General features: G+C 45.6%; 1 protein-coding gene across 10 annotated transcripts in view; it reads right to left on the bottom strand.

Moving 5' to 3' along the window:
- RNF144B (ring finger protein 144B) overlaps positions 1 to 26,407 on the bottom strand; it is a 203,031-nt gene that overhangs the window by 115,021 nt on the left and 61,603 nt on the right. For 3 of the 10 annotated variants that reach the window (XM_008274113.5, XM_070074321.2, XM_070074320.2), the window contains exon 2: positions 2,628 to 2,820. The exons of 5 other annotated variants lie outside the window; for them this stretch is intronic. Coding sequence is in view for 1 of the 5 variants with exons in the window: in XM_089334372.1 (XP_089190498.1) it covers positions 8,400 to 8,402 (3 nt within the window). In the remaining 4 variants the exon portion in view is untranslated. Of the gene's footprint in view, positions 1 to 2,627; positions 2,821 to 8,399; positions 8,535 to 26,407 lie in introns of those variants that run through there. 2 more of the 10 variants (XM_089334370.1, XM_089334372.1) reach the window with 2 other exon arrangements.

Here is a 26,407-nt window from a genome sequence, read left to right as displayed (position 1 = left end):
AAGCAGAAATCAGATACCCTCAGCCTGAAAAGAATGCTGTGAACATGGGTGCCCCAGCTCAGCTCATGCTGATTATCGCAGTTCAACAGTTCAGATGCCCTGATGTGCTACATCAGCATACGGCTCTCACCAGCAAGCAAGATGGCAAAAATACCCACCCACTGAGCAGGAAGAGAAACTGCGCTACACCAAACCCTGGATTAGACTATGCTGTATTGTACACTGCATTAAAAAGTCAAATAGAGGAAGGAATCACTAAGGAGTGAACATTATTACTACATAGCCCTTGCCAGCAAGGTTCCGTCAAATGTATTGAGTACAATATACTTGGTTTAGAATACGGAAATCTCAAAGAATTACATGTGAGGAAAAAATAGTTAATTATTCTGTTAAACCCACTGACTAACTAATGACAAGATCCACTTATCAAAATGGCAGCCAGCCGTCCTTTTCTCCCTATTCTTGCACCAATTGCTCCCCGAGCACTATAACCGATGTTATAATAGAGGAAGGACAGTTTTAATCTCTGAAAATCAATCAAAATCTACATTAACACAGCAATGTTACCTTAGCTTTATACTTCCACAAGCATCATCACATTTAGTACAATGATCCTTCAAGTTGTGGTTTCATCATTCCCACTTTATAGATGAGAAAACTGAACCCTGAAATATGAACTGCTGTTCCTGGGGCTACTCAGACCATCATTGGCACAATATGCACTTGAACCTAACAATCAAGTAGGGCGAGCTTCAACTATAGCAACTTTTCCTGAAATAAAGTTACAGGTGAAATCAGGCTCCTCTTTTTCTTATGCCAGAATCTCTTTTTCAGAAAGGGGACAAAAATAGGAGGTTCATGTAAAACTTTTCATTCTATTTTTTAAAATTATTCTTAGGGCAAAATGCCAGGTGTTTTTCCAAAAAAACTAGATAATATTCTTATACTAGCAAAATCCCTAACTTGACCGTGAAGAAAGATATAGAAATATACATTGATAAGAGAACCCAGCAGCTTTGAGTATGCTGAATTCTCAGCATTGGCCTTCTGCAAGAAGAATGGAGCAAGTTTCCTGGATGAGTGAACAGTCGAAGAGTATGACTCAAAGATTATTTCAGTACAAGATCCTGTGTCAACCTTGTTGTCCATCTGTTTGTTGCGAATCTAAAGTTGCCTCGTTCCAAGTCAGAAAGGGGGATGAAATCACCAGCTAACACCACATAAGCAAGACCTCACAAAGTCATGCTGCCATGATATAACCATAGAGGCTGGTTCACATCCTCCAGTTTCCTGGCTGAACTTCTGTGCCATGAGATCTCATCTCAGGGAGTCCAGGGATCTAGCTAAACAAACGAAGACTTCTGTAAAAGACACTCCTCACTTACTGAAGGCAAATTGAGGGGAAGAACAACTCAAAGACTTGCATACAGGAAAAAGTAGTTAATTATTATTTTAAACACATTGATGAACTAGTGACAAGCTGCATTTATCAAAAGTGGCAGCCAGCTGTTCCTTGCTCCCTATTCCTCTTCCCCAGCCTCGTCTGTCTTTCCTATGAGAACCACTAGAGACATAAAACTCATCCCTCTCTACTCTTTCTTATCCTTCCTTTTGTAGCACCTACTACCCTTGCCTCTTTCAATACCCAGAGCCTATATTCATCACCCACTTACCTACCTCGTGGATTCTCCCTACTTCCGTCAAAGTACAGAAAGTTGCAGTGCCAGGGTAATGGAGTTTTTGGGAAACTAACGAATTCAGGACTATCTACAAGAATTCAGACTCTAAGGACAAGGAAGATGTCAAGGTCACAATTACCATTTCAGGTGCCATCTAGGCCAATGATCATTTAGTTTGACTGGAAACCTACACTATAGTATTGTTTCCATAGTAAAATGAATTCCAAGTTCTAAACAACTGACCTACGATCAAACTCTGGAACCTCCCAAAAATCATACAGCAAAAATGGTCCCCTATTGAGTTTCTTGTTTCTTACAGCTGCAGAAGAAACAGAAAGTACGCATGGATGTCAGTAACAGGGTACTGTACTACTTCCATTGAGAAGAGAGCTGGTGACCACCATTTGTTCCTAACAAGCCCCAAGGAATTATGCTTTCCAGTGTGCCCAATGAGGGTAACTGGAGTCATCTCCAGATAAGTAGTGTCTATTGGGGAAAAGACTCTGGCCATTATCACAAAGAGGTACTAATGACAATAGGTTAGGCTGGGTTTTGGTCACTTAAAATAGGCAAAGGGAGTCCAGGGTGCTGTTGCTGCTGAAAACCAAGGGAAAAGCTAAGCCCCAAAGGAGGTGGGTGACTGTTTCTGAACATCTGCATCTTCTGAGCATCTGCACTGGGAGGGTAATCCTGTGTGAATGTGGATGGAGACAACGAGGCTGAACAGAATGAGACCGCAGGAACAGTGGGAATGTGCATCAGATGAGGAAAATCATACACAGTAACATTTTGGCCAAATCTGTTCTGGTCTTACTTCCTCTTCAAAGAAATATAATCAAGAGTCAAACCCAGAAGGAAACCCTTTGATTTTTCCCATGTAACAGTTAGAGTCCCCAGAGTAAGTTGCAGCCAACCCAGATCCATGAGAAAAGGGTCAAACATTCCTACCAGTAAATGATGTTGCCTTCAAATTCCATGGCAGCCATGTCTGATGATGCAGTTCTATCTCCTTGGATAAAGTTGATTGGACCCAGGAAGGATGACAGTCTGAAGCAGAGCCAATCAGGTTTTCTCTATACCTGGATTTAGGGAGATCTAAGCTCTGTGCTCAGTTGAAGCTCCAGCAGCCATGGTCCACCATCTATACAAGCAGCACAGAAAGCCAAGAGAACAGGAAGGCAGATAAGCAAGAGAGGAGGTAGGAGTCAGAGAAAGAGAATTATGACTTTCCAGTTCTCAGTTCCAGTTCCTTCTAGAAGTTGCCTAATTCCTATTTTTAGTTTCCTCACGAAACTCCTAATCCTTACAATAAAATGTGTTTTGTTAAAGTTAGTTCAAACTTATTTGCTGCTTTAAACTAGAAACACCTTGATTAAACCACATTTCCAAGTAAATTAGGATTACTCTACAAAAGGAGTGCAGACTTTTGAATAGGCCAATGTCCAGTTCAAACCCTCACTCCCTCCCAGAGGCAAACCGACGGGCAGGCAGCGCAAACTGGACATGGGCCAGACAAGAGACACGAGGGCACCTGCCAGAATAAACAAGTTTCCCGAATGAGGGGCCCCTGGTCACAGGTTAGACAACGAGGCATCCGGCCGTCTGCCAAGTATAAGTAACACATGAACAAGACAATGAAATAACCCACATCCAGCTCCCTTCATTCCCTGCTAGGACTGGGCTGACAGCTGCTGGTGCTATACCTGGGTACTTGGGACCCTTAAACATATGGCTGTGAACATCTTCACAAGAGGGTTGTGTACAGAAACCAGAACTCATGAATACATTAAGATGTTTATCTTAAGTTCTTCACACAATAACCCAACCCAAGTTTCCACACTGAGTTATCCCAGGATATGTAAAGTACAGCTGACTTTAAAATATTTTTATTGCAACATCTATCACAAATTACTTCTGCATTTATGGGGAAAGTCCAAGGGAAGTCCCGTACGGTTGCAGCCACAGGAATGAGTCCTTATCTATCCATCTTCCTCCTCCATGAGCTGCCATCCCAGCCCTTATGGAAATCACAAGCCCATGTAAGAACCTGAAGAAACCACCAGCACTTGCTGCAGAAGCTTCACACATGCCCACGGCATGCACGGTCCTGCTGAAGTATCTATGAGTCCCCAAGAACTGAACAGTCAAATAAACCCCTTTACTTGGCATTTCTTCCCTTCCATTCTCTAAGGGTCAGAACGAACCCTTAAGTACGACCCATACACAAGAGACAACCTGCATTAATACCTCCACCCCTACCCAGGCTAATACCTGTGTTGCTCTAACACAGTGCAGCAGGTCCCCATTTGTCTGGGAGGGGGGCTGGAATATTCCCAAGGTCACTCTTGCATACTCTACTACAGCACTTACTCTGTTATGTTCTAATCGCCAGCTTACTTGCTTGTCTCCCAGTGAACTATGCAGCAAGGCTGAACATCTGTCTGTTCTTGCTTGGATTATGCTTCATACAGAAAGTATTATATAAATGGTAAATAAATAAGTATATACTATTTTATATAAATATGATTTTATAACTATACAAAGAGAATTTTATAAATATACAAACTTTTTATATAAAAAATTCAAGATATTGCATATGCAAAAAAAAAAAATGCATCCTGGTTTGCTTCAGAGTGGCCCCCTAAAATGTAATGTAATCCACCACAACCCCAACAGGGCCAAAGGAAGTTTCTGCTTCGTCAATTATAAAGAATTACATTTCTAAGCCGGCGCCGTGGCTCAATAGGCTAATCCTCCACCTTGCGGCGCCGGCACACCGGGTTCTAGTCCCGGTTGGGGCGCCGGATTCTGTCCCGGTTGCCCCTCTTCCAGGCCAGCTCTCTGCTATGGCCAGGGAGTGCAGTGGAGGATGGCCCAGGTGCTTGGGCCCTGCACCCCATGGGAGACCAGGAAAAGCACCTGGCTCCTGGCTCCTGCCAGGATCAGCGCGGTGCGCCGGCTGCAGCGGCGGCCATTGGAGGGTGAACCAGCGGCAAAAGGAAGACCTTTCTCTCCCTGTCTCTCTCTCACTGTCCACTCTGCCTGTCAAAAAAAAAAAAAAAAAAAAAGAATTACATTTCTGGCAATGGAACACTATATAACACTTCCATTCTCTTCAACTCTAAGATATTGTTAAAATATTTGCCACCATGCACATAGATGCACACACACATGAGCACACACATCTACACACCAAAAATAAATGCTAGATTTGCATGGGATTGTCTTGAACTACAATCAGCCAAAATGCATTCACTTGCTGCTCTTTATGTTGAAAGAAGTGCTGGATATGAGAAGAATGAAGGTGCAGAGGTGCCTCGAGGCGCAGATGCTACCCTCAGCAAGAGTTGGAACCAAGGGAAACCAAAATCAAACGCATTTGAAACAAGTTAAGGATCACTACATAGACAAATCCTAGTCCTACCCCTGAATTATCACTGCCTTTTTTTTTTAAATTTTTGACAGGCAGAGTAGACAGTGAGAGAGAGAGAGACAGAGAGAAAGGTCTTCCTTTGCCGTTGGTTCACCCTCCAATGGCTGCCGCGGCCGCCGGCCGGCGCATCGCACTGATCCGAAGCCAGGAGCCAGGTGCTTTTCCTGGTCTCCCATGCAGGTGCAGGGCCCTAGGACTTGGGCCATCCTCCACTGCACTCCTGGGCCACAGCAGAGAGCTGGCCTGGAAGAGGGGCAACCGGGACAGAATCCGGCGCCCTGACCGGGACTAGAACCCGGTGTGCCGGCGCCGCTAGGCGGAGGATTAGCCTAGTGAGCCACGGCGCCGGCCAACAGCTTTAACAAATGCAAGGACAATCTGGACACCTCCTTCTCACCCAAACAGAGTACTTTATTTGTTCACTCAATAGTAAATAAATCCTTATTATGCACGCAGGGTTAGACACTGGGGATACAAAAGTAGACAAGAGGCAGAGCACCCAATCTCACAAATGATTGTTCTTCCTTTCTAGAAGGAGTGAAGGGGTTTTTAAAATTGCTATTTATGTGAGAGGCAAAGAGACAGGCAGTGAGCTCCATTCGCTGGTTCACTCACCAAATGCCCAAAATTACCAGGGCTGGGCTGGGAAGCTGGCAGCCAGGAATTCAATCCAGCTCTCCCATGTGGGTGATAGGGACTCAATGACTTGTGCTATAACCTGCATTCACAAGAAGCTGGAATCAAGAGCTGGAGCCAGGAATCGAACCCAGGTACTTCAAAGTGGTACTTAGGTGTCTTAACAGTTAGGGCAAACACCTGCCTTCAGGAAAGACAATTTTTAAAAAGCAATAGTAACAAAGTGTGACAAATGCCATGGGAAGGGCTGCACATATCTGACAGGAGCACTTCACTGGAACTCAGACAAATCTAGAACAATCATTCCACAGTGCGGGGGCCCCAGGCCAGCAGCACTGGCACTGCCCACCAGGTGATTCTGATTCACACCCCAGCCCAGGAAATGAAATTGGATTACTGAGTTGTTTTAAAACCTCCTCCACTGGCTGTAATGTGAAGCCAAACATTTAGAACTCCCCACCCGCAAGGCGAGGAAGGCCATCCCTCTGCAACTGATGGCTCAGCTCAGTCCTGCACGAGCTGAGTCAGAAAACACATAGAAAAAATAAAAGAGAGAGAGACAGAGTTGCTAGGCAGAGAAAACCTAAGCAGAGGACAGAAAAGCACAATGTGCTTTAGAAATCTAAAGAATTCAACAGCCCCGCATTGGAGTGGGAAGGTTGAAGAAAAGTGCTTTGAGATTAAGATGTAGAAGAAGGCCAGATGATAGAAATGGAGTTTATAAACTTAAAAATTAAACTAAGGGTGAGCATTTGGTCCACCAGTTGCACAGCCTACATCCCACATCACAATACTTGGGTTTGATTCCTGGCGAGGGCTCTTGACTTCAGCTTCCTGATAACACCCACTCTGTAAATCAGCAATGATGGTTCAAGTACCTGGGTCCCTGCCACCCACATGAGAGACCTGGATTGAGTTCCTGGCTCCCGGCTTGGCCCTGGCCCAGCCCCAGCCATTGCAGGCATTTGTGGAGTGGATTAGAAGACGGGCACCCCTTCTCTCTCTCTCTTTGCCTTTAAATTTAAAGACCAAATAGAGCCTTTTTAAGCAACTTGATGTCACCATATCTGTATGTTTTTAAGTAATTACCCCAGCTGCAGAGTTGAAATAGGTTGAAGGGAAACAAAATGTCATGCATGTGCTTCTGGGTGAGAGACTGTTTGCAGCAGCACAGGAGAGAGACGAAGCTGGGGGCAGCAATGGAGTTAGAGAGAAGTGAGCAGTTTCATACATTACTTAGGAGAGTTGCCAGGGCTACGGAACTCACTGGGTATTGGAAGTGAGAGTTCAGTGGCTCAATGTTGACTTCCAGGTTTCTGATAAAAGCAACTGGGTGGAGGCTGGCATTGTGGCATGGCGGGTAAAGTTGCCACCTGCAGTGCCGGCATCCCATATGGGCACCAGTTCTAGTCCAAGCTGCTACACTTCTGATCCAGCTCTCTGCTATGGCCTGGGATAGCAGTAGAAGATGGTCCAAGTCCTTGGGCCCCTGTACCCACGTGGGAGACCTGGAAGAAGCTCCTGACTCCTGGCTTCGGACCGGCACAGCTCCGGCCGTTGCAGCCAGTTGCGGAGTGAACCAGCAGATGGAAGACCGAGAGAGAGAGAGAGAGAGAGAGAGAGAGAGAGAGAGACCTTTCCTCTCGCTGTGTAATTGACTTTCAAATAAATAAATAAATCTTAAAAAAAAAAAAGAACAACCTTTGCCTGGTTCCTATGCCAAACCAATGAATTCAGAATCTCTGGAGGTGGAGTCCAAACAGTAGTAGTTTTAAATAGAGTCCCCAGATAATTTTAATACGTAGCCAAAGTTCATCAAGAATTGGGTTTGGCAGGGTCGGCGCCATGGCGCACTAGATTAATCTTCCACCTGTGGCACTGGCATCCCATATGGGCGCCGGTTCTAGTCCCGGTTGCTCCTCTTCCAGTCCAGCTCTCTGCTGTGGCTTTGGAAGGCTGTGGAGGATGGCCCAAGTGCTTGGGCCCCTGCACCCTCATGGGAGACCAGGAAGAGGCACTTGGCTCCTGGCTTCGGATTGGCGCAGCGCGCCGGCCATTGCAGCCATTTGGGGAGTGAACCAGTGGAAGGAAGACCTTTCTCTCTGTCTCTCTCTCTCACTGTCTGTAACTCTACCTGTCAAATAAATAAATAAAAATCTTAAAAAAAAAAAAAAAAGAATTGGGTTTGACTCACTATAATAGGGATGAGGAGAAGTAGTAATGTCTTAAGATATGTTTTTTTCTTTCTAACATGCCTCTCAAGTAAATCAATAAATATTTTTAAAAAGGCAACCGGGGCCAGCATTGTGGTACAGCAGGTTAAGCCATCACTATTGATCCTGGTATCCCATACCAGGGTGCCAGTTCAAGTCCTCGCTGCTAGGTTTCCAATCCAACTTCCTGATAATGTGCCTAGGAAAGCAGAAGAAGATGGCCCAAGTACTTGGGGCCCTGCCACCCACTTGGGAGACTCAGATGGAATTTCTGGCTCCTGGCTTTGGCCTGACCCAAAGATCTCTCTTTCCCTCCCTCTCTCTTTGTCACTCTGCCATTCAAATAAATAAGCAAATCTTTTTTAAAAAAAATTTTAAAAGGCAATGACTAGTCTCTTCCATAGAAGATGAAACCAGCAACGTAGTGCAGGGTCTTACCATTCAAACTTGCTCTCTCTCCCCTGAATCAACCTCGTTTTTGTACAGTGTCTCCAGTTGTTACTGGCCTTGGAAGTCAAGTGCATGACTTGAAACACGAAGTACTAAAACTCCACACCGTTACTTTCTCCACAGCTGAAAAAGTTGAAAGCATTGAACCACAATCACCAGCAAGATCTGTTGCTTGTTAAAGTCACAACAAACTCAGCTGGTTTCAAAGATTGGGCTTTGGTTCAAAGAATATGCATTTATTGCACAATATCCTTGATCTGGGCAAGGTTCATATCAAGCCTAGAGGTCTTTTGTAACACAACCCTAAGCTAAGAATAGAGACAGAGATTTTTCTACACCAAGCTGAGTGACAAGATACAGAAAAGTGGTCACCCTTGCAGTATAAATCGCCTGATCTTCTTACATAAACTTGACTCCAAGATCATTCTTATGGAGTCCGTGTGCTGTCAAGCAGCTAAAGATAATTTTTCATAATAGACAAAGTCACCTTGCACGGAGTACAGGTTACTACACACTGCCTATGTGACTCCCCATCCATCCATTATGCTTTGTGTCCTAAAACTCCTCTCCCTTCCTCCATATGCATTTAGACAGCGGTCTCATCCTGCCCGAAGCTGAGGCTCCCCGGTCATAGTAGTCCCTCTGCAAAGAGGTTGATTCCCAAACCCCTTCCCCACTGACTGTGTTTTGGGCTCTCCCAGAGGAAGTACAGTCTTGCCTCACATGGGGTCAGGTCAGTAAGGTAAGTTAAAGAGCATAAACAATGATTGCTGCTTCTTGTTAATGCATGGGGAAAATGTGTCTGTATCTAGACTCTTGAAGGATTGTTATGGGCTAAATAGTGTTGCTCCAAAAGCCACGCGGTGAAGTCCCAAAGCCAGCACTTTAGAATGTGACTGTATTTGAAGATGCAGTCTTTGAAGAGATGGAGGAGAGGCATTTGGCATAACAGTTAGGATACTGCTCAGGATGCCCACATCCCATATCAGCGTCTGGGCTTGCATCCCAGTTCTTGCTCTCGATTCCAGCTTCCTGCTAATGCAGACCCTGGGAGGAAAGGCAGACACGGCTCAAGTAGTTGGGTCCCTGCCACCCACATGGGAGACTCAGACTGCGTTTGGGGCTCCTGACTGCAGCCTGGCCCAGCCCCAGTGTTGCAGGGAGGAGTGAACCAGTGGATGGGAGATCTCTCTCTTTCTCTCTCTCTGTTTCTGCCTTTCAAATATATTAAATAAATTTTTAAAACAGGTAACTGGGTTACAATGAGGCCATTATGGGTAGTCACTAACCCAATCTGAGTGGTGTACTTATAAGCAAGGAACTTAGGACACACACATAAAGGGACAGGTTAAAGGGCTTTAACCCGCTGTGCCACAGCACCGGCCCTGAAACAGCACCAATTTTAAGACTGGTGGGAGACCCCCACTAAAATCACTCCAGGTAAGCAATTACCTGCTTTACCTGCAGGTGGGTCTATACTCAGTCAGTGACAAAAGTCCTAGATTTCTAATGAGCACCCAAAAACAAACAAACAATAAGGATACACCTATAATTTTAACAACAAAGTAAAGTAGTATTAGCTTCTGGAACAAAGCACAAAACAAATATTCATGCATCCACGCTGATACAAGATTGAATAAATGGTAGAGAATGGATCCATCAATCTCCCATGCAGAAAAATACCAAATAATTGGGGCCATCGCTGTGGCGTAGCAGGTAAAGCCACCACCTGCAGTGCCAGCATCCTATATGGGGTTCCAGTTTGAGACCCGGATGCTCTACTTCCAATCCAGCTCTCTGCTATGGCCTGGGATAGCAGTAGAAGATGGCCCAAGTCCTTGGGCCCCTGTATCCACATGGGAGACCCAGAAGAAGCTCCTGGCCCCCAGCTTCAGATTGATGCAGCTCTGGCTGTTGCGGCCAATCAGGGAGTGAACCAGCAGATGGAAGACCTCTCTCTCTGCCTCTCTTTCTCTCTCTTTGTAACTCTTTCAAGTAAATAAATAAAATAAATCTTAAAAATATCAAAAAAGCCGGCACCGCAGCTCAGTAGGCTAATCCTCCGCCTGCAGTGCCAGCACACCGGGTTCTAGCCCCGGTTGGGGCGCCGGATTCTGTCCCAGTTGCTCCTCTTTCAGTCCAGCTCTCTGCTGTGGCCAGGGAATGCAGTGGAGGATGGCCCAAGTCCTTGGCCCCTGCACCTGCATGGGAGACCAGGAGAAGCACCTTGCTCCTGGCCTCGGATCAGCATGGTGCGCCGGCCGCAGCAGCCACTGGAGGGTGAACCAACGGAAAAGAAAGACCTTTCTCTCTGTCTCTCTTTCTCACTGTCCACTCTGCCTGTCAAAAAAAAAAAAAAAATTATGTACAAAGACATTTTACCCTCAAGGAAGCAGAGAGTAAGTCTCCACCCCTTGAGTGAGGATGACACAGAATAACTTCCTTCTAGTGACTTCTGTAGGGAAGGGAAAAAGAGGAACATCAATGGAAAAAACCAACCAGCACCACCTCGGCCAGGCGACCAAGGCTGCTGTCCTCAGCAATGTCAGAGACAATCGGCACCCCTGGACTGATGTGATGACAATGGCACTCTAACAACCCCAGCCTAGCCATGAGAAAAACATCAGACCTGTCCCAAGCCCCATTGAGGAGCAGTCTAAAAATACTCCTCAAAACTGCCCAGGTCATCAACAGCAAGGAAAGTCTAAGAAACGTGGCCAAGAGCAGCCTGAGGAGACGTGATGACTAAATGGAATGCGGTGTTCTGGATGGGATCCTGGAACAGAAAAAGGATATTAGGTTAAAAACTAAGGACTTCTAAATAAGGTAGGGACTTAGGTTAATTGAAAAGTGATAAAGAGGAGCACTCTCTTGGCCTAGACATGAAGACACCCACGTTCCACGTCAGAGTGCCTGACTTGGATGGCCATCTCTGGCTCCTGACTCCAGCTTCCTGCTAATGCAGACTCTGGAAAGCAGCCGTGATGGCTCAAGTACTTGGGTCCCTGCCACCCATTTGGGAGACCTGCACTGAGTTCTAACTTTGGCCCCACTGTTTCTGGCGTTTGGGGTATAGACTAGAGGATGAGCTCTCTCTCTCCTCTCTCTCTCTCTCTCTCTCCCCTCCCCTCCCTCCCTCTCCTTCTCAAAAAATAAAAAATAATGACAAATATATCACTTGGGTGGGAGATGTTTGTGTGGGAGGCTGTGCATGTATAGCAGCAGAGGGTACATGGGATATCTCTGAACTTCCTCTCTATTTTGCTATGAACCTGAAACTGCTATAAATAAGCAGTCTTTAAAATGGAAGAAAGGCTAATAATAATTCATAAACAGATGTATCCCATAGAATATTTTTTTTTTAAATCTCCTTTCTGCACCATCTGCAAAGACTCCCAGAAACTGCTGAAATGCTGGCTGGCTAAACAACGGCTTGGGCAAGCAGGGGAAGAGCTGGATGGGAGAGTTCATTGAGTCGACAGGCCAAAATGGAAATGAGCCCAGACAGTTATCTGCAGCAGCTTACAGAGCGCGTCAGTGCTGAAATTAAAGGGCACCACAGGACGAGAGAGGAGGCCAACCAGCCCTTCATTCAGTGACATCTTCTTGATGAATCCACCTCTGGGGCTGCTCTCACAGGCCCAGCAATTAACTTTATTAGTATCTTAAAGCTAATCAAACTCATGGATGCTGACTCACACCAGCAGAAATTACTGCGTGTGATGCAGACACACTGTCAGGCAAACCCAACACACTGGGCTTGGTAAGATGCAGCCAGAGAGTCTGCAGCTCTTACAAAGCTCCCAGGTGATGCCAATGCTGCTGGTCCATGCACACATTTTCAATGGCAAAGGTGCGGGTAAGCTACATGGGGAAGTGTCAGAGCTCACTGGTGAGCTGAATATGAATTAGACCACAGCAGAAGTTGACCAGGTAAGTGCTCAACACCATCAGGCTTTGGCTGCCTGATGCACTCACCTCTATTGTAGAAATCAATCCATTACCAGCACCAAGTGGTTTCAGACCCTTGGTTTAACAGCCTTGAGAACACAGCCACCCCATGCTGAGCCTCAACCTGCCCAACCAGTTAACTGAGTTCCAAAGCATGTTTATCTGTTTCATCATCTTACCTGCTACATCTATGTGGCTGTGCAAAAACCCAAAGAAGAACACCCATAAATTTCTGCCTGGGTAAATCAAAGGAGATTAAAAATGGGACAATTATCCAGAAGCCCTAATCATCAATTACAGGAGAGCAAGTAACAAATTTACACATTATTTACAAATTACAAATAAAAACATTTCTAACACACTCCTTTCAAGGAAAGCAAATAATGATTCATTGTCATTCATTCAGCTACTTTCTCACATGCCTTCTAAGGGAAATCATCTTTGAGTAGGTAGCTCTTAAAGTACAACAGGCAAGCTGGTGCCGCGGCTCACTGGGCTAATCCTCCGCCTTGTGGCACCGGCACACCGGGTTCTAGTCCCGGTCGGGGCGCTGGATTCTGTCCCGGTTACCCCTCTTCCAGGCCAGCTCTCTGCTGTGGCCAGGGAGTGCAGTGGAGGATGGCCCAAGTACTTGGGCCCTGCACCCCATGGGAGACCAGGATAACTACCTGGCTCCTGCCATCGAATCAGCGCAGTGCGCCGGCTGCAGCGCGCCAGCCGCGCTGGCCATTGGAGGGTGAACCAATGGCAAAGGAAGACCTTTCTCTCTGTCTCTCTCTCTCACTGTCCACTCTGCCTGTCAAAAAAAAAAAAGTACAGCATGCAAGAGAACCACAGGGAATGTCTGTTTCCAATGCAAATTCCAGGGCTTCAGTCCTCTCTCCTCACCTGGCCCTACCTACCCAGTTGACCAGAGTCCAATTTGGTAGACTGGGGCTGGGACTAATAACACTGCATTTTTAACACATATCCCAACTGCTTCAGAAAAAAGTGTTGACTTAAATCTGACTCTCTCTATTTTAGTGGTTTTTCAACCTTAGCTCACATTAGAAATATCTGAAAAGCTGCTTAAAAAAAAAAAGAAAGAAAAGAAAGTCTTCACGCCTACATGCTTAAAGCATATGCCAAAACCCAAAGGCAATCAAATCAGATTGTACATGTTTGCTCACACACCACACCCCACAACAATCAAATCAGAACCCCCAGAGCATGAGACTCAACATCAGTGCATCTAAACCCTTCTCCAGTGATGGAGTGTTTAGTGTTTCTAGGTGGTACTATTTGGATGGGTTGTTAGACACCAGATTCCAAGGCCCCTCCCTGAAGATTCTGATTCAGTTGGTCTGGGGCAAGGCCTGGAGTCTATGTGTCTAACAAGTGCCCCAGGTGATTCTTAGGATGAGTTCGGGAGACACATCTGCCTTACTTAGCTGAGTCAGAAACTCCAATGCCCAACAAGGCTGCTCCAGTGGATTTCTGACCTCTATTTTGCAGCCACTGGTCCACATTCAGTTCCAATCTGACCTGGATTTTTGCAAAGAAGCAGAGAAGGAACTTGCCTTACCTAATGCTGCCTAGTAATGAAAGCTCACTTTCACGACTACTGTCACAGGGTATCTCTTCCAGACTTAAACACTGGGAGTTGTTAATACCTAGCACTTTACAGGGGATTCCAATTCAATCCCATCAAGGTGAAATGTACCAATGCCATCTCAGTAGTCCAAGTGATCAATTTCAGTTCACAATTGACCATGATAGGTCTAAGAGTCAAAGAGATCACATAAACAAGACTAGTGTCTGCTAATACTAACTGATAGAATTAAAAAGGGAGAGAATGATCCAACATGGGAAGCAGGACACAGCAGACTCATAGAATGGCAGATGTCCTAAACAGCACTCTGGCCTCAGAATCAGCCCTTAAGGCATTTGGATCTGGCTGCAGAGCCCATGAGAGTATTTCAGGCATGGAAAGCCAAGATTGTAATCCATAAGCTGTACTTTGGAAATTTATATTTATTAAATAAAAGTTTAAAAAATTTTTAAAAAATGAAATAAAATAAAACAAAAATACCTAGCACTTTATACCAGAAACATGGTTTTCTAAGCACTTAATAGGTTAATTAATTTAATGTTCACAACAATGTTATGAACCGAACTATAACTATTGCTGACTTTATAGATAAGGAAACTGAGGGACAGAGATGAAGCAAAATGCATAAATCACCCAATGTCACCTAGGGAATGATTTGAACCCCAACAGTGGAGGACCTAGGTCCATTCTCATACCCACAAAGCTACAGTGCTATTCACCAAGCCAAAGCTGAAGATCCTGCCACACAGCACTTACTGCCAGAAGAAAACACAGTCAGCTGGTGTTTATAGAACCCTTACCACATGTACCAAGTGTTGATCTTGGAGTCTGTGTATTCTTTCACTTCATCTGGGAGTCAGATATAATCCCTATTGTCACAGACACACTATGCTGCCTTTCTCAGTGATGGAAAGAATTGAATCAAATCATGGCAGAGCACTATGTAAAAACAAAGAACACAGCCAAAGAAGCCTTCCAGGTGGACTTGGCAGGCAGACACTGAGGAAACAGCCAGCTGTGGGGGTGCAAGTTAGAGCGAGACAAGGCTGGGCAGAGACAGACTGGGCTGGCCGGCCGTGATGGCTTCTTGAAGAAGGTGGAGCTGTGCAGATGGCTGACTCAGAGACAGGATGGGGCTTCCTGAAGGCTTGGAAGCAGAGCAGGTGTTTCCTTCAGACACAGAGCTTCTGGGGACAAATCTTAGCACATCAGGAAAATGGTTGACGTCCACCCCGTATGAGGAATGGCGAGATGTGATGCGGCCTTGAAGCAAGTCTGGGGGCTCCAACTGGGGCAGAGGAACACAATGGCAATTCTTTCATCCTGCCTTGGGTTTCTCCTGAGTAGTGTGCAGCAGGCAGAAGCAGGTTGCAAGCCCGATGCCTTATGCCAGGGACTTTAAGTGTTTAGCCAGAGGCCTGGAGAGACTGCCTGTGTCTTCAGGAAAACAATGGTGAGAGGCTGCTAAATGTCACCTGTTTCCCGTCTCTGCTTAGGGACATCACAAAATGCCAACCCCAAACAATACTTCTAAGGTAAACTACACTATAAACCAGCACCAAGGAAACTGGCCTGGCCTCCAGGGTTCCAGAAGTGCAGTGCTATTTGCCATGGGACACAAACTGAGGCATTAGCAGTACCAGAACACTCTGTCCAACAGCTAATCAGAAAGGGCCTAAAAGACGCCAGGACTGGAGGCACAAAGATGAGTTCAGAGAGGGTGAGAATAAGGAGTCTTAGTCCACTTGGGCTGCTGTAACGCAATTCCATGCACTGGGTGGCTTATCAACAACAGACACTTAGTTCTCACTGTTCTGGGAGCCGGGAACTGACTGGGGCTGACTTCCTGGTTCTTAGAAGGCATCTTCTCACTGCGTGCTCACTTGGTGGAAAGAATGAGTCTCTCTTGAGCCTCTGGTATGTGGGCACCAATCCTGTTCAGGAATGTTTTGTCCCTGTGACCACTTGCCCCCTCCCCAACACTGGGGAACAACCATTGAGACCACAATGGGGAGGTCCAGGTGGACTGGCAGAGACCTTGCCGCAGGATGAGCATTCAGGATCTCACAGCTCTGATGCTGGAGTTAGGGGCCATTGAGTCTCTCTCCGTGTGGACCTGTGGACAGTTCTGGGCCCAAAGGCATGAAACTGGAACTGCAGAATGAGTACAATTCTGCAGGTGATTCCCACCCTCGACCAAAGGAGAGATGGAATGCTGGAATTTCTCCAAGACATAAATTCATTCCCTTACAAGGCCACGAGCAAGTGAGATAGGTAAGTGTGAGTGACAGCATCACAGAATGAGGAGAGCAGACACAAAGGCAATATGGAGGTGGAATTAAGAGAAATAGGCAGCAATTTTCATGGATGGCAATAAATCATCAGTAAGTATTGAACATCATTCTATACATAATTTTTGATTGCATTTCTGCTGTGATTTATCTGCAAATTTACAAAACAAACATTATCCCCAAAAAAGTCTGATTGAAGTTTATTAGTTTTCAAACTTCCTACTTCCCCAGGCGTGTAGAGCTGAGTAGACCATGTAGACCAGCCAAAGCAGAATTAATGGCTTCAAGTTTTGTTTTACTCCTTCCATCCAAGAAATAATAGCTGACAGCATTTATAATTTAACATGGCTTCAAGGCAGACTACACTCATTTCCCACCTATAATGCAACCCACTGAATATCCATACCTACTGTTTTTCCTCTGTCCATTTTAAGTCACAATCTCCTTCATGTGTTACATTGATAATGAGTTCTCTGTTGGCAAACAATGCAATAGCTGCTTGCAACCCCCGAGCCTTCAAAGACAGCAGCAACACCCAATGTTCTGCACATTCTCAGGCAGAGCAAACAAAAAACAAGCCTATTGTTTCTAGGAATTATTTGGTGTACGTCCATGATCAATAAACCTGGTGAATGCTCCCTAAAAGCAAACAATTTTTTTAAATGTTTTAGAAAACACGTATTGTCTTAAGGAAATCCACCTCTCCCCTAAATTGGCCAAATCGCTATCAGAGCAAATAGCACTCAGAATCTTAAAGATTGATTTGTCTGTGTCTCTCACTTCACTGTAACCATCACAGGAAGGGGGACTTGGTCTAGTGTGTTCACCACAGTGTCTAATACACTGCATGGAACATAATAAATGCTCAAGAAACAGTTGTGAAAAGAATGGAAGTTGTCTAAGAAAGCAACAAAACTTACAGGCATTTTTAAAATATCCTTGGCTGAAGCCATAGAAAAGAAAATACAGGAATTTGATTAGGCTCTCCAGCAAACATCCACATACCTTGTACAGCGGCATTCATCTGGCATTTATGCATCTAAGATGGGCAGACACAGAGAGCCATTGCCCTTAACTCTTATCCTGGGAACCCAGGTTTGCCGTATTGCAGGGACTCCCAAGCATCACATGCCAGTCCTGCTTGACCTTGTTGAGACTCGTTGTCCTCACTTGTAGAGTGGGATGACTATAAAAGCTCTCTACAGGGCACCAGCCTACAGCACCAGCATTCCATATGGGCACCGGTTTGAGTCCCAGCTCTTCCACTTCTGATCCAACTCCCTTCTAATGTGCCTGGGAAAGCAGCAGAGGATGCCCATTGTCCTTGGGCCCCTGCACCAATATGAGAGATCCAGAAGAAGCTCCTGGTTCCTGGCTTCAGATTGGCTCAGCTTCAGCCATTGTAGCCCTTTGGAGATTGAACCAGAGGATGGATTGAAGACCTCTCTCTCTGGCACTACCTCTTTCTGTAACTCTCTTGCAAAAGAGGACCATGCCAAGATGGCCACTGGCAAACGAGTATTAGTTACTCAGGAATGGCTTTGGAAACTGCCTGGCAACAGGCTGTGATTGGATGGCTTTGGAAACTGCCTGGCAGGCTGTGATTGGATGGGGCATAGACCGCCCCTTGACCAGATTGGCTGGTCTTGGCTATATAAGATGTAGTTTCAACTGAAATAAACGAGTCTGCCAGCTGCTCGCCTCAAGCCTGCTTTCACCGGACTCCCAGGGTCTGTGTGGTGACTCCGTGCCTCTTGCCCCCACCACGCTGTTCCTCTCAGAAACGAATCCACTGCAACATTGTTGAGAAATCAACGGCAACACTACCTCTTTCTGTAACTCTCTTTCAAATAAATAAAATAAATCTTATAAAAGCTTTCCATGGGAATGAAATATGCTGATAAAAACTAAACCTTATTGGCTGTTTTTTATTTGCTAACTATTATGCTAAATCCATTGTATTTTTATACATACATTACATAGAATCTCATTGAAGCCTCAGAACAATACAATGAAGGCCGGCGCCGCGGCTCACTAGGCTAATCCTCCGCCTAGCGGCGCCGGCACACCGGGTTCTAGTCCCGGTCGGGGCGCCGGATTCTGTCCCGGTTGCCCCTCTTCCAGGCCAGCCCTCTGCTGTGGCCAGGGAGTGCAGTGGAGGGTGGCCCAGGTGCTTGGGCCCTGCACCACATGGGAGACCAGGAAAAGCACCTGGCTCCTGGCTCCTGCCATCGGATCAGCGCGGTGCGCCGGCCGCAGCGTGCCGGCCGTGGCAGCCATTGGAGGGTGAACCAACGGCAAAGGAAGACCTTTCTCTCTGTCTCTCTCTCTCACTGTCCACTCTGCCTGTCAAAAAAAAAAAAAAAAAAAAAAAAAAAAAAGAACAATACAATGAGCATTTCCTTCATTCTACAGATGGGGAAATGGAAGCATTTACACTTTCAGTTTCTTGCCCAAGGTCACAGTGGGGTGAGTACTAGTGGGGTCTAAAATGCAAGCAGTCTGGCTCCAAAGATGTTGCCCCAAGCTTTACCCTGTGTGCATGACAATGGGTCTAGATCATCTCTAGATGCAGGGGAAAGTGATGATATCCTTGCCTCCCAAGAGGGGAACTCGGTGTCTCCACGACACAAGGAATACTTTGAACTCATTCACCCTTTTATATTCCCTGAACTTTGTTTTTTTTTTTTTTTAAAGATTTATTTATTTGAAAAGCAGAGAGAGAGAGAGAGACCGAGAGAGACAGAGAGAGAGAGAGTATCTATCTGCCATCCACTGGGTCACTCTGCAAATGGCCACAACAGCCAGGGCTGGGTCAGGCCAAAGCCAGGAGCCAGAGCTTTATCCAGGCCTCCCATGTAGGCGCAGGGGCCCAAACACTTGGACTATCTTCCACTGCTTTTCCTAGGTCATTAGCAGGGAGCTGGATTGACAGTGGCCACCAGACTCAAACCCATGCCCCTCTGTGATGCCAGCATCGCTGGCAGTGGCTTTACCTGCTACACAACACTGGCCCCTCCTTGAACTTTATTAATGTATTCATGTTCAGAAGAACAATATACCAAAAAAGGGTTTATGAAAAAGAAACTGCCATAAGAATCGACAAAAATTAACAGTAATTCTATCCTTTAAATAGAGTTGAGTGAGGGATATCACTTCTATTTAGCATTAAAACCTCTGGGAAAAAAAATTTTATATGAGAGAGAAAAAGAGAGAGACGAGCTCCCATCTGCTGGTTCACTCTCCAAATGCCCTCATCAGCCCAGATTGGACTGTGGCCAAAGCCAGGAAGGAGGAACTTAATCCAGGTCTCCCACATGAATGGTAGGAACCCGATCATTTGAGTCATCACAGCTGCCACCCAGGGTCTGCTTTAGCAGGAAGCTGGAGTCAGCAGCTGGAGCCAGGAATGGGCCAGGCCTTTCAGTGTGAAACGCTGCATCTGAACCACTAGCCCAAAACCACACCAAGAGCCAGCCAGGTCCCTGGTTAATACACACGAAAGGCCCTAACACACTGCATGGTTCCTCCTGCTGCTGCCTTTGCTCCTCCTATAAGGGTTTCAAGCACCATCCAGTGCTGGATAAATTCTCTCGTTTATCCAGATCCCTCTCCTCACCTATCTCCTCAGGGGTAAATGACATCAAGGCTACCCTTACAGCCACCTTCCTTGAAAATATAACCCCTTTACTTTTCTCCATGGCACGCACCACCATCAGATGACACACTACACGTGGTAGTGTGGTTACTGATGCCCAGTTCCTTAGAATGCCAGCTCCGTGAGGGCTGGAATTTCTCTTCTTTGGTTCACTGCCATTTCCACAGTACCCAGAAGAGTAGACACTCATTTAATTGTTCAGTAAATAAATTGACTGTAGCTGAATCCTCCTAAGGGGAACATTTTGAAATTTTGCTGTAAAGTAGATCGGGGTAGGTATTTGACCTAGTGTTTCAGATTCCACTCAAGGTGCCCACATCTCATACTGGAGTGCCTGGCTCTGGTTCCTGACTCCAGCTTCCTGCTGATGCACACCGTGGAGGCAGCAGGTGAGGGCTCGGCTACTTGGACCCCTGCCACCCATGTGAGGTCCTGGAATGAGTTCCCAGTTCCTGGCTTTCTCCTCAGCCTAGCCCTCACCATCACGGACATTTGAGGAGTGAACCAGCAAACAGAAGCCCTCTTATTCTCTCTCTCTCTCTCTCTCTCTCTCTCTATATATATATATATATATGTATATATCTCCCTCTCAAATAAACAAAAGAAAAAAATTTTAAACTGGGTTGTATTTATTTTGTAGGGCAGCCTTAGGAAAAGATGAGGAGTGGGGCTGGCACTGTGGTGTAGGAGGTAAAGCTGCCGCCTGCAGTGCTGGCATCCCATAAGGGCACCAGTTCTAGCCCCAGCTGCTCCACTTCCTATCCAGCTCTCTGCTACAACCTGGGAAAGCAGTGGAAGATGACCCAAGTCAGTGGGCCCCTGCAACCGCATGGGAGACCTGGAAGAAGCTCCAGCTTCAGGCTGGCCCAGCTCTGGCAATTGCAGCCATCTGGGCAGTGACCCGGAGGACAGAAGATCTCTCTGTGTGTCTCTCCTTCTCTCTCTGTAACTCTTTCAAACAAATAAACAAATCTTAAAAAAAAATTAAAAAAAGAATGTGGGGGGGGGGAGTGTTGTGGCATAGCAGGTAAAGCCACCTGTGACATCCGCATCCCATATCTGAGAGCCAGTTCAAGTCCCAGCTGCTCCACTTCCAATCCAGCTTCCTGCTAAGAAGCCTGGAAAAGCAGCAGAAGATGGTCCCAGTAATTGGGTCCCTGCCACCACATGGCTTCAGTCTGGCCCAGCCCTGGTCATTTGGGGAATGAACCAGCACATGGAATATCTCTGTCTCTCCCTCTCTCTCTGTGACTCCGCCTTTCAAATAGAAATAAATCTGAAAGAAATAAAGGGGGCCGGCACTGTGGCTCACTTGGTTAATCTTCTGCCTACAGTGCCGGCATCCCATATGGGTGCCAGGTTCTAGCCCCGGTTGCTCCTCTTCCAGTCCAGCTCTCTGCTGTGGCCTGGGAGGGCAGTGGAGGATGGCCCAAGTGCTTGGGCCCTGCACCCTCATGGGAGACCAGGAGGAAGCACCTGGCTCCTGGCTTCGGATCGGTGCAGCGCCGGCTGTAGTGGCCATTTGGGGAGTGAACCAGTGGAAGGAAGACCTTTTTCTCTGTCTCTCTCTTTCACTGTCTATATCTCTACCTGTTGAAAGAAAGAAAGAAAGAAAGAAAGAAAGAAAGAAAGAAAGAAAGAAAGAAAGAAAGAAAGAAAGAAAGAGAAAGAGAGAGAGAGAGAGAGAGAGAGAGAGGAAGGAAGGAAGGTGGGAAGGGAGGGAATGATATGGGACCCTATCAGGGAGACAGGATTAGACCCAAGATCTGGAGGCCACACCCACCCTGTCCCCCAGGTGATCTCACGCCCCCTGCGTGAGCTCACCTGTATCCATCCACCTGTCAATCAGACTACGTAACCATTCCTCTTTGGGGAGTGAATAAGAGGTCTGGATCACACTGAACCCGCCTCCTTTTTTGCCCCTGCTCTTGGCCCTTCTCCTGCCCCCCAACCTCCTGCCTCTGGCCTGCAGAGCCCTGCACGTGGCCACTGGCCTGCCCCCCAAGATTTTGGATTGGAGCTTCCTGTTTAAACTTTCTGACTCACTCTCCCTTAACAACGCCCTCACGCTCCTGTGTATTTCTCTCACTCTCTAAATAAATCTCAAACCTTACCATGTTGTCTGCTTCATTTGAACTGGTATTTAGAAATCTCTACATAAATGGCAAGGACCCCAAAATATTGATTTTGACTTAGGCTCCCCCATAACAGGAGGAAGGAAAGAAAAGAAAGAAACAGAGAAAGGGCCGAAGAGAAAGTCAAATTTGATGCAAAGTATGAACATCAATGTCACTTAAAAATTAATGTCAGGCTACATGAGCTTTGCATTTTTAAGATTTATGATGCAAATTTACAACAAGGTGCACGAAAAACAGTATGGTGTGACACAGTTAAGAAGTTTCCTTAAAAGGGGGAAAGGTTTTAACATGGCACATTCTATCAGAGCAAAGCACAATAACCCTGAGAAGCCACCAGGAAAAACTCAACAGAAACCAACATCTGCTTAACTTCAGATGAAAGAGCCAGGCCTTGCCAGATGAAAAGGGGATAACAAACAGTGAAAAACCGAAGTTCTCCTACTGCATGTTTTGCCACTTATAAAAATGTAAAGGACTCCTTCCCTTTGTTAGGAGTGTACAATCTAGAGGTCAGACTACATTCCCTAGAAGGACACAAAATGATTGGCAGATGTCAACAGCCATTCAATCCTTCTGATTTGCATTACAAACTCAAGAATGCAAAGGCACAAGAAGTCTGAGCACTTGCTTCAGCTCCCTCGTTTTATGGAAAAAGAAACTGACACAGACAAATTAAATGACTTTCCCAGCTCTCATATTTGTTCATTAAAAATAGACACCAGTCTAAGAGTTTCATTGGATGTGGAAATTACTTTTTGAAGAAAAAAAATAATTTTCCTCCTTAGCCCAAAGGGATTAAATACACTGAGTTGATGGTTTAAATAAATAGCCCTGATCACTTTCTCAGAAACTGTATCAGAGGTTTCCAAAAGCTCTTTATGAGTTCAACTGGGATTTTTCATGTAAAAAACAATAGGTGCCTTTTTCATCATCTATTATCATTCTAACATATATTCAGGTTATGCTTGTGTGCCTCACCTGGGGAGTCACTAGACCCTGTATATATAAGAGACTCATCCAAAATATTTCCAAACCTTTATTGTGACCCTATATAAAGACATCCTCATATTTTTTTAAAGATTTATTTTTTATTTATTTGAAAGACAGAGTTACAGAGAGAAGACGACAGAGAAAGAGAGAGAAATCTTCCATCTGCTGGTTCACTCGCCAAAAGGCTATAATAACCAGGGTTGGCCTAAGCTAAAGCCAGGAGCCAAGAGTTTTGTCCAGGTCTACCATGTGGGTGCAGAAGCCGAAGGACTTGGGCCACCCTCTGCTGCTTTCCCAGGCATATTAGCAGGAAGCTGGATTGGAACTGGCACCTATATGGCACAGGTGGAGGTTTCACCTGCTATGCTATGCCACAATGCCAGCCCTGCCATCCCATATTTAAGAGGTAAACATTGACCCTCTTTCTGGAAAAGCTCCTGCAGCCAGTGGAATACATCATCCCTTTAACCTTCAAATTACTCTGTGATCAGCATCACATATACTAGGACAGACACCAATAAACCCAAAGGGAGATGAGTTAAGAACAATAAAACAACTTACATGAAGCAAATAATAAAAGCAGCACCCAGATCACACTCCCCAGGTGTTTGTGTACTATTTCCACATGAAGGAGTTCTCCTCCAACTCCAGTGAAAACCAGTGCTTTGTATCAGTTCTGCAGGCAGAAGCTCACATATGAGGATGCTTCTCAAAGTTCATGGAAAAAGGAATTGAAGCATAAATATAATCTGATACAAAACCAACTGGAAATCCAAGCATGCTTTTTCATAATACACATTTTCCATGAACTGTTTGAAGCCCACTCTTACAGGATGTAGCCAAGACAAACCTAAAATGGTTCTACATTGCCACAATTACACCTGCCAGTCAACAGAGTCTGTGATATTCTGGCCATTCTACCATCTGTTATTCCACTTCATCCATGCAGCCCTGGTAACTGGAAAGATGAGGAAAGTCACATCGACATCAGCCCTTTGCCCAAGATCACCCAGATAACATATTTAAGGGGGCAAGATTTATGCCCTGATCTTTTTAAGGCTAAAGCCAGAAATTTTTTTTTTAGATTTATTTATTTGTTATTTAAAAGGCAGAGTTACAGAAAGAGAAAGAGGTAGGGAGGAAGGGAAGAAGCGGAGGAGGGGAAAGAGAGAGAGATTGGATTTTCCACCTGCTGATTCACTCACCCAAATTACCACAACAGCCAAGCTGGACCAGGCCAAAACCAGGAGCCTGGAATTGTCTCCTGGTCTCCCACATGGGCGACAGAGGCACAAATACTTGGGTCACCTTCCACTGCTTTCTCAGTCCTTGAACTCACACTCCAATACGGGACAGCAGTGTTGCAAGTAGCTGCACAACACCACTCCCATGATGCTACTTCTTAAGAACAGTCTAAGGGACATTCAGAAATTCTTGATTGATTTTTAACAGTAATGTCGGGACCTCATTCATTTAACCAACATATTCAAGTATGCACCATGTGCCTGTTCCTAAATATGACCAGGAACTCCACACTACATCAGAGTGACCATGCCCTCATCTTTGAAATGAGTGGTTCCCATTCTGTCTTTGGCAGAGAATGCTACTTTGGTGCTATCTGGAAAGAAGGCAGCCTGTGAGTTCAAATCTGCAGGAAGCAGATGACCTGGAAACCATGCTAGCCTGCCATCCCAAAGCCATCCAGGGAGGACCCACAAGGCAGGAACGAAGTAGCTTTGGGATTGAAAGGGGCTATGCCTTTCTGATCAGTGCAGGAACATGTGAGCAGGAGAAATACCTAGCATTCAATGCTCAGAACCCAGAACATGCTTTGTGGATGCTCCCTGATTTTCCTTTAAGGATAAAAGGTAATAGAAGGCAGGATCTGCACTGTGGCATAGTGGGTTAAGCTGCCGCCTGCAGTGCCATCATCCCACTTGAGCGCCCGTTCCAGTCTCGGCTGCTCCACTTCCAATCCAGCTTCTCACTGAAGTACCTAGGAAAGCAGCAGAAGATGGCCCAAGTGCTTGGGCCCCTGCATCCCTGTGGGAGACCCGTAAGAACTCCTGGCTCCCAGCTTCAGCTTGGCCCAGCCTTGGCCTTTGCAGCCATTAGTTGAACCAACAGATGGAAGATCTCTGTCTCTCCCTCTTCCAGTCTTTCTGTAACTCTGCCTTTCAAATAAATAAATCTTAAAAATAAAAAGGTAATAGAAGGTAAATGGGTGTAAACATGTTGAAAAGAGAATTAATAACTTGTGTGCTCAGAAGAATATATTTTAAAATCTCGGCTTTCTTTTTTTAAAACAAATGCTTTTATTTTTTTATTTTTTAAAGATTTTTTTAATTTATTTGATAGGTGGGTTACAGACAATGACAGGGAGAGACAGAGAGAAAGGTCTTCCTTCCATTGGTTCACTCCCCAAATGGTTGCAACTGCCGGAGCTGTGCCAATCCGAAACCAAGAGCCAGGTGCTTCTCCGCAGTCTCCCACGAGAGTGCAGGGGCCCAAGCACTTGGGCCATCTTCTGCTGCTTTCCCGGGCCACAGCAGAGAGCTGGATTGGAAGAGGAGCAGCCAGGACCAGAACCAGCACCTATATGGGATGCCGGTACCACAGGCAGAGGATTAACCTGCTGTGCTACGGTGCTGGCCCCTAAAATCTCAGCTTTCAGGAGATTTAGATTACATAGAATTTTTCAGGAACTTGTCACTAGATAAGAGCAGAATGTGTTTAGTTGACAAAGTATAGGAGTACAAGGAAAGTTATTACAGATGGTAAAGTTTACATGGAAAACTATTCCTGAAGCAGTAACATACTCAGCAAATTTGACCTGGAGTAAACCAATTTTTAACACCACCCTTCTCTAAATGGCAAAGTTATTTTTAGTTATACTTGTAAAAGGAAGCAAATACCCTGGTGAGAATGGCCAGAAAAGCAGCATAAATAGGAGCTCTTTTATTTTCACAGAACTTAGAAGATATGATCATGTTAAAAAAAAATAAAGATAAAAAAGAAATGTCATCATTCAAAAAGGAAAAAGGTAACAGGATAATACCTTTATTACTTTCATGAGTTTTTTGTTTGTTTGTTTTTTTGGTTTTTTTTTTTTTTTTTTTTGGACAGGTAGAGTTATAGACAGTGAGAGAGAGACAGAGAGAAAGGTCTTTCTTCTGTTGGTTCACCCCCCAAAAGGCCACCATGGCTGGCGCGCTGCACCGATCCGAAGCCAGGAGCCAGGTGCTTCCTCCTGGTCTCCCATGCTGATGCAGGGCCCAAGGACCTGGGCCATCCTCCACTGCACTCCCTGGCCACAGCAGAGAGCTAGACTGGAAGAGGAGCAACCGGAACAGAATCGGCGCCCCAACCAGGACTAG

The sequence above is a fragment of the Oryctolagus cuniculus genome, chromosome 5 (genome assembly GCF_051225735.1).
Source record: "Oryctolagus cuniculus isolate XC-2025 breed Fujian yellow rabbit chromosome 5, ASM5122573v1, whole genome shotgun sequence".
Taxonomy (NCBI): Eukaryota; Metazoa; Chordata; class Mammalia; order Lagomorpha; family Leporidae; genus Oryctolagus; species Oryctolagus cuniculus.
This window is presented reverse-complemented; position numbering and strand designations above follow the sequence as displayed.